Source organism: Anser brachyrhynchus, assembly GCF_964034855.1.
Source record: "Anser brachyrhynchus genome assembly, chromosome: 2".
NCBI lineage: Eukaryota > Metazoa > Chordata > Aves > Anseriformes > Anatidae > Anser > Anser brachyrhynchus.
Window position 1 is genome coordinate 683531 of NC_137695.1, and position 13035 is coordinate 696565.

The 13035-nt window shown below is 71.1% G+C and overlaps 2 protein-coding genes across 6 annotated transcripts; both read right to left on the reverse strand.

The window, feature by feature from the left end:
• Positions 1-145: 145 nt before the first annotated feature.
• On the reverse strand, positions 146-4359 carry AOC1 (amine oxidase copper containing 1). 2 transcript variants are annotated; one of them, XM_080583453.1, is made up of 5 exons: positions 4301-4359; positions 1412-2967; positions 949-1237; positions 632-764; positions 146-543 (listed from the first exon to the last, which is right to left on the reverse strand). In XM_080583453.1, the coding sequence occupies exons 2-5, from the start codon at positions 2952-2954 to the stop codon at positions 268-270; spliced, it is 2241 nt and encodes a 746-aa protein (XP_080439579.1). In that variant the 5' UTR covers positions 2955-2967; positions 4301-4359; the 3' UTR covers positions 146-267. The 2 variants fall into 2 exon arrangements, with proteins under 2 accessions (XP_080439579.1, XP_080439580.1); XM_080583454.1 differs by lacking the exon at positions 4301-4359 and adding an exon at positions 3970-4188.
• A 387-nt stretch (positions 4360-4746) lies between these two features.
• LOC308191225 (protein HEG-like) lies at positions 4747-8147 on the reverse strand. Of its 4 annotated transcripts, none has more exons than XM_080583457.1 (11): positions 7930-8147; positions 7261-7386; positions 7020-7105; positions 6882-6940; positions 6643-6764; positions 6444-6572; positions 6122-6164; positions 5997-6034; positions 5436-5520; positions 5139-5277; positions 4747-5058 (listed from the first exon to the last, which is right to left on the reverse strand). In XM_080583457.1, the coding sequence occupies exons 1-11, from the start codon at positions 8021-8023 to the stop codon at positions 4984-4986; spliced, it is 996 nt and encodes a 331-aa protein (XP_080439583.1). In that variant the 5' UTR covers positions 8024-8147; the 3' UTR covers positions 4747-4983. The 4 variants fall into 4 exon arrangements, with proteins under 4 accessions (XP_080439583.1, XP_080439584.1, XP_080439581.1 ...); XM_080583455.1 differs by having other exon boundaries at positions 4752-5058; positions 6643-6797; positions 7930-8144; XM_080583456.1 differs by having other exon boundaries at positions 4754-5058; positions 5139-5274; positions 6643-6797; positions 7930-8143.
• Positions 8148-13035: the final 4888 nt, after the last annotated feature.

Consider the following 13035-nt stretch of genomic DNA (forward strand, 5'->3'; position numbering starts at 1 on the left):
GGCAGCCCGGTGCACGGGGGGCTGGGGGGGCCGGGGGGCAAAGGCCGCGGGAGGGTGCGGGGGGGGGCCAACCTTGAACGCAGGCGTCATTAAACATTGCGACAGCCGGCGGAGGGGCCCGCAGCCAGGCAGAGACGGGGCCGGAGGCGGTGGCACGGCTTTTATTCAGCCCGAGGGGCTGGGGTCCCCAAGGCCCCCAAGGTCCCCAAGGCCCCCAAGGCCCCCAAGGTCCTCGGGGTCCCTGCCCCGTCCCGCGCCCCGCGGCGCTCACTCCGGCCAGTACGTGCCGTTGTAGGCGAAGGGCCCCGGCGCAACGCAGGGGCCGGGGCTGTCGGGCGTCCAGCGCTGCACCTCCAGCCGCGAGAAGGTCTGGTCCAGCGGGCGGACGATGACGGGGCTGAGCGAGGCCACCGACGGGTCCTCGTCGAAGAAGTTGAAGGGGCGCAGGAAGAAGCCGACGGCGTTGCCGGGGGTGGCCGTGTTGGGGACGTCCTCGGCGTGCGGGATGTGCAGGAAGCCGACGGTCACCCAGGCCACCAGGTCCTGCGAGGAGGGGACCGTGGCCATCAGAGGGCCCAGAGCCATCCATGCTCCATCCTGCCCCTGTCCCCAGCCCCGCTGTCCCCATCACCTGGTCCTCGATGCTCTCGTCGTTGCGGATGAAGCCCTCAAAGTTGACCAGGGGCTCCCAGGGGTCGTTCTGGGTGTAGAGGCTGCTGCTGACGGCTTCGTTCTCGTGGTGCCGTGTCACGGCCAGGTGGTACCTGCAAGGACAGGGACAGGGACAGGGAGGGGATCAGCCCTGCCATTGAGCACGGGGACCCTGCAGAGCCACAAGCATGTGTGCCACAGGCCTGCAGGACGCCCCTCTCCCCCCCCCCCCCAACCCCGGCTCCCCTGGATGCACCAGGGAGTGCCCGCTGCCGAGAGCCCCGTCCGGAGCCCCACCTGCCCCAGGAGATGCCCCTCTCCTCCCTCCAGCCGCGGGGCAGCACGCGCCCGGCGTGGGAGCTGTGCTGGATGCGGTAGCTGCGCGCGTGGCCCCAGCGGTTGCGCTGGCGAGGGTTGGAGAAGAGCAGGTAGCGGGGCAGCGCCTGGCCCAGCGGGAAGGCGGCCCGGCGCTCGCTGCGGCGCGGCTGCCGGTGCAGCCAGGGCTGCACCACGCGTGCGTCGGGGCTCCAGGGGTTTGGGATGTTCTCGAAGCTCAAGTCCATCGTCTCGAAGCTGTTGCCGGTGCCTGCAAGCGGAGAGGCTGTGAGCCGCAGGTGCGCCAGAATCACCCTGGGGACCCCAGTAGCAGCAGGGACATGGCCCCGAGCCCCCCCGCCCCCCAGCTCCGTGCCACCCCCAAGCCCCCTCCCGCAGCTGCTGGCACAGGGTCCAGCCCCAGGGGGTCAGCAGGGGGCTGCACCTGCGATGTCCAGGTCCACCTTGTAGTGCACCAGGTGGGTGTGCAGGTTGCCCAGGACGTGGCTCTGGACGCGGCTGCCGTAGCGCTGGCCCTGCGGCGTGTAGAAGGTGGCGTGGATGAAGCCGGTGGCGTGGACCTTGGCCTCCATCACGCCGTTGGGGTAGAGGAGGAAGTCCCAGATGTAGTCGTAGTTGTAGACGGTGGAGGTTGTGCGCAGCACCAGCGCGTGTCCCTCCAGCCCGGCGTAGAAGTGGTACCCGCCCTGGAAGTTGCTGTTGAAGTGCCGCCGGAGCGGGACGCCCGTGGGCAGCTCGAAGATGCAGACGGCGCGGGCGAAGCGCACCGGCCCGTCGGCGTCGTAGAGGTGGTGCACGTCCAGGTACGTGGCCACCTCGGGGCAGTCGATGCCGGGGGCCAGCTCGTAGGTGACGGAGCCCATGCCCCAGCCGGCGTCGATGTACTTGGTCTGCATGGCGGCCGGCGTGTCGCCGCCGTAGAAGGCGATGGCCTCCTGCACGCTCACCTCGTAGGCCACGCGCTCCTCGTTGAAGCGCAGGTCGAAGAGCTGGAGGCCGGAGGAGGAGCGCAGGCGGAAGGCCAGGCTCCAGCCCCCGTACTCCAGCCGGTTCCCCCGCAGCCGGTAGCGCCGGCCCTGGGGCTCGCACACCTTGGCCCCGTGCACGTCGGTGGGGGTGCCGGTGGTGAAGCGCCCGCGCGGCACGTAGGTGGAGAAGAGGAGCTGGGACGCGTGGTCGGACAGCCGCGCCACGGCCACCCGCCCCTGCTCGTAGCGCTCAGCCAGCTCCTGCGGGCTGGAGAAGTACTGCCCGTTGTACCAGAGGCGCTGGACGGCCCAGCGGTGTGGATCGGGGTCCCGGTGGTCGATGAGGATCTCCAGCCCCACGGGGTGCAGGAAGTAGCCCTCCACGAAGCGCTGCAGCATGAACCAGCTGCGGCGCTCGCCAGACGCCAGCCCACGGGGCGCGATGTCCGAGAAGGTGAGGCAGCGGTCGGTGCAGTTGTGGTACCAGAAGCCGGTGGCATCGCGCAGCAGCCGGTACAGCGGCTCCGTTGCCTGCACGAGTGCGCGGTGCAGCAGCTCGTACTCCAGCTGCGTCATGGGCCGGGCGGCGAAGGGGACTCTGCGCCTGCCCTTGAAGCGCAGGGGCCGGTAGGAGCTGGGCCGCGGCAGGGGCCCCACGGCAAATTCGGTGACGTTGGGCTCCGCCTGCCCCCCGAAGAAGATGACGGCTCGAGCCTGGCGCCGGGGCGCGGGGCCGCCCTCATCCAGGTGGCGCAGGGCCAGCCGCTTCTTGGGGGGCAGCAGCTCCACCAGGAAGAGCGTGTTCTGCGCCAGGGTGCCCCCCCGGCTCGGGGACAGCCCCAGCTCCGGGCGGCCCATCAGGAAGTCCCGCACCGCGCGCAGCTCCACGGGCGTCAGGTCGGCGAAGATGGAGGCCCTGTCCGGCAGCGGCGCGGTGGGGTCAGCGCCGGCCGCGATGCCCAGCGTGGCCAGCGCCCAGGCGAGCCGGAGCGGCCACATCCTTCCTGGGGACCTGTGGAGGGACAGGGCAGTGAGCAGCAGGACTGGCCCTGCCCTGGGGAGATGCCGCGGTGGGATGTCGGTGCCGGAGCTCAGCCCCTTCCCTCGAGCAGCCTGCCGCGGGCTCAGCCCCGCTGGCTCAGCCCATGCCTCGTGCTGCGCCCCGGGCAGGGGGACCGGCTACTCCCCTCCCTACACCTCGGCCCCACCCATGGGTGCCCTCTCCCCACGCACAAAACCTGGCGTGGGCCCTGCACAGCAAAGGCCGCCTCGTCCTGCCCCACAGCACCACAGCGAGGCCGGCAGCGCCGCACCGCACCGCGCAGACGCTCCCGTTGCTGAGCGGAGAGCGCTTCACAGCACCGGGCACCGGCCCCTGCGGCAGCAAAGCCCCCGGCGCACCCGGTACGGACGGTGTGCAGCTCCTGCCCGTGCCAAGTGGCACCTTCCAGCAGCACCCAGCCCAGGGGGCCCAGGGAGCGGGGAGCACGGCGGGCACGGTGCCCCAGGACGTGAGGCCCTGCTGCCAGCCCAGCCGGGGTCGGTGTTGGTGAGAGCTGCGGGGCAGGCACGGAGCCAAGGAACAGCGGGAGGGGGCCCGGGGGGCTTCACCCCCCCCCCCATCCCATCCCATGCAGCTCCTGTGCCTGGGGTTCCAGGGGTGGAGGGCACACAGTGACACCCCGAACGGCCACAGCAGCAGCAACATGACCAGCACGGGGGGGGGCTGCACAGCCCCAGCGCTCCCGGTTGGGGGCTCGGGGGGGTCCCCGAAAGCAGCGGCTTGAGGCTGGGGGGGGCGCTGGGAATCACTCCCCCGGTGGGCACGGGGACAGCGAGCGCTGCGCGGCTCCTTCCATGGGGCTCCTCCGGCGCTCCGAAACACACGAACAGCAGGCACGGGGCTGCGGGGGCTGACCCCGAGCCCCCCGGCCCGGGTCCGAGCCCCCCCGGACCCCCCCTCCCTGGCGGAGCGCCCGGCCCCGGCAGCCCCCTTCGTGCGCCCTCCACTCACCTCGCGTGGGGAGCGCGGCGCCACCCGGGCTCTCTGCCCCGGCCCGGCCGCGCCGCGGGGCGCTGACCCCCCCCCGGCTCCTCCGCCCCCCCCTCCGCATTGCACGGGCCGGGGGCCAGACCCTGCCCCCGCTGCCTCCCCCCGGGGTCAAGGCCGGGAGCGGGCTCCGCATCCCCGGTGCCGAGCGGGGACGGGCGCGGGGCACGGCCGCCGCCTCCCCTCCCTCGCCCCGCCACGAGTGGGGACGCCCCGCGGTGCCCCCCCAGCACCCTCCACGGGGGGGCCCGACCCCGGCTGCCCCCCCCCGCCCCCCCCCCGCCGCCTCCCGCACCTGCGCGCTCGCCGCCGCCGCTCGCCGCCGCGCTCCGCTCCGCGCCGCCACGCCCCCGCGGGGGGGGCCGGGGAGGGGCCCCGGGCTGCGGGGCAGCACCCCAGGGTGGGGGTCCCATGCTGCGGACCCCCCCCCTTCCTCCCCACTTGGTGCGGAGGCGCGCGGAGCCGTCGTGCGCGTCGTCCCCCCTTCCCTCGTCCCCCTTCCCACTTCCCATCCCAGCACATCCCACGCGTGGGGCTCCGCGCCCGGCCCCCCCCCGCGGGTTAATGAACACCCGGGGCCGTCCGGTCGTTCCCCCCCCCACGCCCTGCGCGTTCCGGGGGCTCTGCTCTTTATGGCCTCGCTGCGATCAAACTCCAGGGACGAGGCGAGATAACGGCCGGGGCAGGCGCGGGAGAGTCCCACTCGTGCCCGTGGCTACATCCTGGGCACGGGGGGGGGGCGGCGGGGGGGGGGGCGTGGGAGCGCCGCAGGGGCTCCCCCACCTCCCCGTGCCATAAATGTGGATGCGCATTGGATGCTCCCACCCCAAAAACCACGCGGAGCAGCTGCAGCTTCCACTTTATCCTCCGGGATGGGTACGGCGGTGCCCCCCCCCGCCCCCCCCGCGTGGATCCCCGCAGCTCCGTCCCGCGTGGGAAGCAGCGGGGGGGGGGGGGGGGCGGGGGGAGGTTGGTTCTTCAGAAATAGTCGCGGTCCTCGCCCCGTCCTGCCGGGCCCCCCCGGTGCGCCAGGAAGGTCTCCATGCGGGCAGGCTGCGGAGCGAGCCGTCACGCACCGCGGGAGCGTCCCGGGGGGGGGAATCTCGCGCCCCCCCCGCCACGCACACACTCACCGGGGGGGGCTCCGGAGGCTCGGCCTCGGGGGTCCCGCAGGGCTGCACCCGGGGCAGGCTGAGCCCCCGCGCCGGGAACTGCAGGGCCCCCAGGTCCGGCAGCGGGGAGGGAGGTGACGGGGGGGGGCGCCGGGCTCTCCTGGGGGGGGGGGGGGGGGGGGAACGGGACGGGGGCTGAGCTCTGGGGGTAAGGGGGGGTCTGCGGGTGGGGGCACGAGTGGGGGGGCCTCGCTGCATCCCTCTCCCCACACAGAGCCAGGGTGGGGGGGGGCGGCGGGGGGCTGGGGGGGGCCGTACCCGCCGAGCAGCAGCAGCAGCAGCAGCAGCAGCAGCAGCAGGGCCCCCCCGCAGCAGGACACCAGCACCAGCGCCAGCAGGAGGGCTGCGGGTCGACAGGGGGGGCAGGGCCGGGGTCGGGGGGGGGGGGTCGGGGAGGGGTCGGGGTCGGAATTGGGGTCGGGATTAGGATCGGGATCGGGGCTGGGATCGGGATCGGGGTTGGAAACGGGGTCGGGGTCGGGACTGGGGTTGGGGCCGAGGTCGGGGTCGGGGTCAGGGTCGGGGTAGGAATTGGGGTCAGGGTCGGAACTGGGGTCAGGGTCAGGATCGCGATCGGGGTCGGGGTCGGGGCCGGCCGGGCCGGAGCAGGGGTCGGGGTCGGGGTTGGAATCGGGGTTGGGGTCAGGGTTGGGGTCGGGGTCGGGATGGGGGTCGGGGTCGGGATGGGGGTCGAGGTTGGGTTCGGTGTCGGGGTCAGGGCTGGGGTCAGGATCGGGCTAGGGGTCAGGGTTGGGGTCAGGGTCGGGGCTGGGACTGGGGTCATGCCCCGTGCCGCTGCCGGCCCCGTGCCGCACTCACGCTCCTCGCACTCGAAGCCGCCAAAGCCGAAGGGGCACCTGCGGGGAGCGGGCATGAGGGCGGGCGGCGGGGCTGGGGGCTCAGGGCTGGGGGGGCCGGGGGGGGCCGGGGGGGGCCGCACTCACCTCTCACAAGCGTTGTCTCTCAGCCGCGACCCGGGGTGGCAGGCTGGGGACAGAGTGCGGGCCGTGCATCCCCGGAGGGGGGGGGACGTGGGGCTTCAGACCCCCGAGGGGCTGGACCCTCCCCTCCCATGGGACCACGACCCCCCCTTTGGGGCTGGCCCCTGCCCCACGGGCTGCGACCCCCACCCTCAGACCTCCCCCACCCCATCAGCACCCCCATGGAGCCCTCCCACCGCCCCCCACCGGGCCAGAAACCCAAACCCCCTCCCAGCCCTGCCGTGGGGCTGCAGCCCCCGGCCCCCCCGGCCCCCCCGGCTCCCACCGGTGCAGGCGCGGTCCATGGGGTGGGCGCTGCGGAAGCCCGGGCGGCAGGCACAGAGGGCGAGCCCCTCCTGGGGCAGGCACACGGTGGACACAGGGTCGCAGGGCTGCAGCTCGCAGAGGCTCAGACCTGGGGAGGGCGAGGGTCAGGAAGCGCCCCCCCCCCACCCCCCCCATCCCCAGGCAGGGGTCCCACGCACTGCTGTAGGCGACCACGTCCCGCAGCAGCCGGCAGCCGGGGTCGCGGGGCTGGCAGCGCGCCTGGAAGCTCGCCACGGCCTCCTCCACGTGCCGGGCCGTCACCGAGGAGAGCACCGAGAAGCTGTGCAGCACCGTCACCCCCGCCGCCCCCCGCCTGCGGGGCGCCCACCGTGTCACCCGGGCACCGGGGGGGCGGCGGGTGGCGGGGGGGGCGGCGGGCAGGACCCCCGGCACTCACGGCGGCTCCAGGAGGGACGAGGCCACGTAGGCGTCCAGGGAGCCCAGGATGCGCTGGAACTGCGGCGGGGGCTCGGCTGGGCGCTGTGGGAGGGCCCCCTCCTGCCGAGCCCCCGAGCCCCCCGAGCCCCTCACTCACCAGCCGGGGCAGATCCGCCTCCAGCACGGGGCTCGCGGCCACGGCTTTGGGGTCCCGCGGCGTCAGGCGCCCCGGGAACGTCCTGGCTTCGGGGGGGCTCGGGTCAGGGCAGCCGCAGAGGGCCCCACTCGGCCCTGCGGGCACCAGACCCCCCACCCCTCGTGGGGTTCCCACCCCGGTGGGGTCCCCGTGTGAGTGCCCCCCCCGCTGGCGCGCAGCCCCTGGGGGTCCCGTCCCCTACCTGGCACGCAGCCACGGTCGGCGCTGGGGGTGAAGCCGGGCTCGCAGCGGCACGCGGCGCCGCCCGGGTGCTCCACGCAGCTGCTCCACGGGGGACAGGGGCGGCCGGGCCCGCAGCTGGGCTCGGCTGTGGGTGTGAAACCGGCTGAGCCCCGTGGCACGGACCCCAACGAGCCCCATGTCCCGCAGTGAGCCCCGTGTCCCCATGGGCACAGACGCCGCTGAGCCCGCTGGCCTCATAAGCACAAACCCCGGTGTCCCATGGGCACGGGCACCTCTGAGCCCGGTGTCCCCATGGGCACAGACCCTGCTGAGCCTGGTGTCCCCAGGGGAACAGCCCCCCCCCCCCCGATACCAGTGTCCCGTAAGCACAGACCCCCAGTCCCGCTGTCCCCATGGGCACAGACCCCTCTGATCATTCTGTCCCCCTAAGCACAGACCCCGGTGTCCCGTGGGCATGGACATTTGTGACCCTGGTGTCCCCATAGGCAGAGACCCCCGATCCCGCTGTCCCATGGGTACAGACCCCCCTGTGCCCCCCCCCCCCCCGTCCCCCCCCAGCACGGTCCCGACGTGTCCCGGCCGTGCCGCAGCGGGGCCCGGTGCCGTGCGCTCGGGGCCGTGCCGGGTCCGTCCCGGTCCGTGCCGGGGGTGCCGCCGGGGTCCTTACCTGCCCCCCCCATCCCGAGCCGGCGGCAGAGGAGGGGGAGGACGGGGAGGAGGAGGAGGAGGAGGGGGAGGAAGAGGCGGCTTCCCCCGCGCATCGCGCCCAGGCCCCGCTCGGCTCCCGGTTAATGATTGCCGGGCACCGGGGGGGGGGCCGGGCCCTGCAGGCAGCGCTGACACAGCCCGACCTGTCCTGTCCTTGTGCCCCTGTCCTGTCCTGTCCTGTCCCTGTCCCTGTCCTGTCCCTGTCCCTGTCCCTGCCCCGTCCCTGTCCCTGCCCCTGTCCCATCCCTGCCCCTGTCCCATCCCCGTCCCTGTCCCTGTCCCGTACCCATCCCCATCCCCACCGCCGGGGATGTTCCGGGCTCTGGGCGCTGGCGGGGGCTGGGGCTGGAGCTGGGGGTCCCCAGGGGGTGAGGGCAGCAGCAGGCGGGGCGGGGCTGTGCTGTGCTGAGTGGTGCGGAGCGGTGCTGTGCTGAGCTGTGTGCTGCAGGGCGGTGCTGTGCTGTGCTGTGCGGGGGGGGGGGGGGGGGCAGTGCTGAGCGGTGCTGAGCGGTGCTGAGCCGTGCTGAGCCGTATGGTGCTGTGCGGTGCTGAGCGGTTCTGTGCGGGGCAGTGCTGAGCGGTGCGGTGCTGAGCGGTGCTGAGCGGTGCTGAGCGGTGCTGTGCGGTGCTGAGCGGTGCGGTGCTGAGCGGGGGAGGCGGTGCTGAGCGGTGCTGAGCGGTGCCGAGCGGTGCTGAGCCGTGCCCCAGCATCCTCCCCCGTCGCCATGGCAACGCCGCGCCCTGCCCCTCCCGTCGCCGTGGCAACGCCTCCCCGCCCCGCCGCACCTGCCGGCGGTTCCCATAGCAACGCCTCCCTTCGGCCCCGCCTCCCGCCCGGCGTGGCCACGCCCCCGTCACCATAGCAACCCCCTGTCACTATAGCAACCCGCGGGGTCCGGGAGGCCGCCGCTCTATGGTCCGTGCCTAGAGCGGCTGCGGCGCCATGGCAACGCGGCCTGCCCGGGAGGACCGCGCGGCCTGCAGGCCCGGCCCGGCCCCGGTGTGCGGTGGTCACCGGGGTCACCGGGACTGCTGGGCTTACCGGGGCTACCGGGGTTACCAGGGTCACGGGGGCTACCAGGGTCACTGGGGCTACCAGGGTGACCGGGGCTACTGGGGTCAACGGGGCTACTGGGGTGACTGGGGTCACTAGGGCTACCGGAGCTACTGGTGTCACCGGGACTAGCAGGGCTACCGGGGTCACTGGGGCTACCGGGGTTACTGGGGCTACCGGGGTTACTGGGGCTAACAGGGTGACTGGGGTCACCGGGGCTACTGGGGCTACCGGGGCTACCAAGACTACTGGGGTGACCAAGCCTAATGGGGTTACCGGGGTCACTGGGACTACTGGGCCTAGCGGGGTCACCAGAGCTCCTGGGGTCACCAGGGCTACTGGGGCTACCGGGGCTACTGGGCTGACCGGGGCTACTGGGGTCACCCAGGCAACTGGGGCTACCGGGGCTGCCGGGCTTACTGGGGATACTGGGGTGACCGGGGCTACTGGGGCTGCCGGGGTCACCAGGACTACGGGGGCTACCGGTGTTCCCCCGGTGCGCCCCCAGAAGGCAGGAGCCTTTGCAATTGCAGCTTCGGCAGAGCTGAGCCTGCTGGCTGCCAGGTGATGAGCTCAGACTCGGCGGGGATTTGGAAAACCGTTCTCGATCAGAAAGAAAAAAATCCTGTTTCTATAAAAGGAAGCCACCTGAGGATGTCTGGCATCGGAGGAGCCTTTGAAGAAAACCCTTACGAGCAGGCGTTTATCGGTTTCGCAGCGGGTCAGGTCATCAGCTGAGCGCAGAGCACGGCGCCGGCAGTGAGCGGCTGTGGGGACTGGGGTGGCGCTGCCGACGCCTCCTCTTGCCCCGAAGAGCGACAAAAGGCGAGCGAGGGAAGGGCCGGGCTGCGTGGGCAAGCACCACGGGCCGGGGGAGCCAGGAGGCGGGGGGGGCTTTGTCCTGCTCGTTTTGTGCTGCCCACCAGGAGCTCGCCCTGCCGCCGGTGCTGCTGCGCCCTGCACGTCTCCCAGGGCACCCGCCCGTGGGAGCTGTTCTGTGCCTTGTCACAGGACGTCCCGCCAGGGAACAGAGGGCAGCATTTGTAACTGCGGCACTGTGGTCACTAACGAGCGCAGCGATGTCCTCGTCATCATGGTAATGTAAATGGGATGGACGCCCCTCGCTGAGCTCTCCTGAGGTCTCGAGCCAGTCTCGGAGGTGGCAGCCAGTTCCGAAAGCTTTGTGCTCGCACAAAATGCGTGGCCTGGTGGTGCAGCAGTCGGAGAGAGCCTCCGGAGAGCCCGAGAGAGATGTGGCCACGGGGACAGCGTGGTTCCCCTGCAGGAAGAAGAGGCAGTAACCCCCCAGCCTCGGAAAGGCCGTCCCTTCCCAAAGGAGGAGGCTGCAGACACCCAAAAGCAGCTGCTGGCGGTACTGCAGAGGCGCTGCGGACGCCCCTCTGGTGCTGGGTGAGGTGAGCCTTGCCCACCCCTGCTCCCTTCTGTGCCTCTGTCAGCCCGCAGCGAGGCTTTCCTCCGAACACCTCGCCCTCCTCCTGACCCCGCGTTTCGAAATGTTTTCCTGCTTACCTCATCTGGCAGCCCCGTGAGCGGCGCCGGGGAGGCAGCGCGCAGGCAGGGCCCGGCCGCTCGTGACTCAGCACAGCTCCCTCAGCTGCGTGCCTTCTGCAGCACCCCGTCCCCATCCCCGTCCCCGTCCCCATTCCCATCCCCATGCCCATCCCATCCCATCCCATCCCCACCCCCATCCCCATCCCATCCCCATCCCATCCCCATCCCCGTCCCCATCCCACCCCCATCCCCATCCCATCCCCATCCCATCCCCATCCCCATCCCCATCCCATCCCCATCCCCATCCCATCCCCGTACCCATCCCCATCCCCATCCCATCCCCATCCCCATCCCCATCCCATCCCCATCCCCATCCCATCCCCGTCCCCATCCCCGTCCCCATCCCCGTCCCCATCCCCGTCCCCATCCCCGTCCCCATCCCCGTCCCCATCCCCGTCCCCATCCCCGTCCCCGTCCCCATCCCCGTCCCCATCCCCATCCCCGTCCCATCCCATCCCATCCCCATCCCATCCCCATCCCCATCCCATCCCCATCCCCATGCCCATCCCATCCCATCCCATCCCCACCCCCATCCCCATCCCATCCCCATCCCATCCCCATCCCCGTCCCCATCCCATCCCCATCCCCATCCCCACCCCCATCCCATCCCCACCCCCATCCCATCCCCATCCCATCCCATCCCCATCCAATCCCATCCCATCCCCACCCCACCCCATCTCATCCTATCCCCATCCCCATTCCCATCCCCATTCCCATCCCCATCCCCATCCCCATCCCCATCCCATCCCATCCCATCCCCATCCCCATCCCATCCCCATCCCCATCCCATCCCCATCCAATCCCATCCCATCCCCACCCCACCCCACCCCACCCCAACCCATCCCATCCCCATCCCATCCCATCCCCATCCCATCCCCATCCCCATCCCCATCCCCACCCCATCCCATCCCATCCCCATCCCATCCCTTCGTATCCCCCCCCGCTCAGGCACTGGGTGAGCTCTGTGCTGAGCGGTGCTGCGGGGACTGCGTCTCCTGCTCTCCCTCTCCCCGGTGTCTCCTAACGCCTGCTGTGGGCTCTGACCCCTTCTCTTACGCCTGCAGCCTCTCCCCGGGGTTCAGGCCCCCACTTTCACACCGTGACGTTTCAGACCAGGGGTCTGCACGGCTCTGTGCCGCTCTGCGCGGGGAAATGCGCCCCGAGGAGCTCAGGACGCAGGGCTGGGTGGCGATTCGATGCAGCTTGTGCAAAGCGAACACAGGGCCTTGGGCACGTCTGGAAAGTTTCACGTCCGTTGCAACAGCCCGGCTGCATTTCTCGTGAGACCGTTTGCTCTGGGATTTCGCAGCGGAAGGCCTGCTTCTGGCTTCTGGCAAAACTGTTTACAGTCACCTCCCTCCGAAATCAACGCAGTTTCCTGGAAGCCTCGTACCTGCCCAGCAGCAGGCACGGGAGCGTTTCAAAGGTCGAAGGACGACCCAGAGACGATGTCAGGGAGTTTCTTCTGACAGAAGGGGACAGCGTGCCGCAGCCTGCCGTGAGGATCAGCAGATGCGCCAGGGGCTCCTGGCGGCACCGGGACCTGCGGCAGAAGAGGGAAATCTTTGGTTTACCAGGGCTTTGAAAAAGAAACGCCCTGGGCTTGAAGGGGCCGAACAAAGGGGAGGGTTGAAGCTGAAGGACCTGTGGCTGAAACCACACGCAGGAAACAGGAGCAGGCGGCCCCCACGTGCAGACCTTGCCTCATCTCGCTGGCAGAGGGTTGCGTGGCCGTGCCCGGCCGTTCCCGAGCCGTTGCTGCATCGTCCCCAGACCCGAGCGGCTGCGCTTTGCTCCTGCCCTGCGTGGAACGGGCTTGGTTCTCCTCCGCCTTCAGCGCCTGCCTCGTACGCCAGGTGCTCCTGCGGCAGGGAGGCGTGAGGCTGAGCTTTACCCTGTCCTCTTAAACGTGTCCTCTGGGGACGATCCCTGCTGCCTACGTTGCTGTGGTTCTGCTCTCCTCCTCCTCCTCCTCCTCCTCCGGAGGCATCACGTTGCTCCAGCTGGTGCTCGCACACCAGATGCAGTTTTTTCCCACATTTCATAACTGCAGTCAAAAAGCTCCTAATCACAATAACAACAGAGCGTGTGACGGCCCTGCAATTCTCCCATCTCGTCCACCAGCTGTTCCTTTCTTTTAAGAGAAAAATCTTCCACCACTCAGGTCTTTAATGAGCTTTTGCTGCTTTTTGGGGCCCTGGAGCAGCGTTCCACCGAAGGGACGCTTCCTTTTAAGGCAGAGAGGGCTGCTTCTGAAAGGGCAGCTCCTAAATCACCCGAGCTGAGCAGAGCCCTCCCCGCTGGAGGACACGCGCCGGGCGCATTTCGCGGCCCCGTTCCTTTCCACGCGAGTGCGGTTCTCGCCTGGCGGCCGTCAGCCCTCGGATGCCGCGGGGGCTGCTGTGCCTCCCCTCCTTGGAGTCTTCTCCTGCGTGACCA

Bases quoted from the DNA above. Each gene is read 5' to 3' on its own strand.
- AOC1 (XM_080583453.1), bottom strand. From the start codon at position 2,954: ATGTGGCCGCTCCGGCTCGCCTGGGCGCTGGCCACGCTGGGCATCGCG. The intron at 1,238-1,411 runs GTGCAGCCCCCT...CTCCGCTTGCAG, and splicing joins GGTGGACCTGGACATCGCAG to GCACCGGCAACAGCTTCGAG. The intron at 765-948 runs GTGGGGCTCCGG...CTGTCCTTGCAG, and splicing joins AGGGGCATCTCCTGGGGCAG to GTACCACCTGGCCGTGACAC.
- LOC308191225 (XM_080583455.1), bottom strand. From the start codon at position 8,023: ATGCGCGGGGGAAGCCGCCTCTTCCTCCCCCTCCTCCTCCTCCTCCTC. The intron at 7,387-7,929 runs GTAAGGACCCCG...TCACACCCACAG, and splicing joins GCTCGGGATGGGGGGGGCAG to CCGAGCCCAGCTGCGGGCCC. The intron at 7,106-7,260 runs GTAGGGGACGGG...GCCCCCCCGAAG, and splicing joins CGACCGTGGCTGCGTGCCAG to CCAGGACGTTCCCGGGGCGC.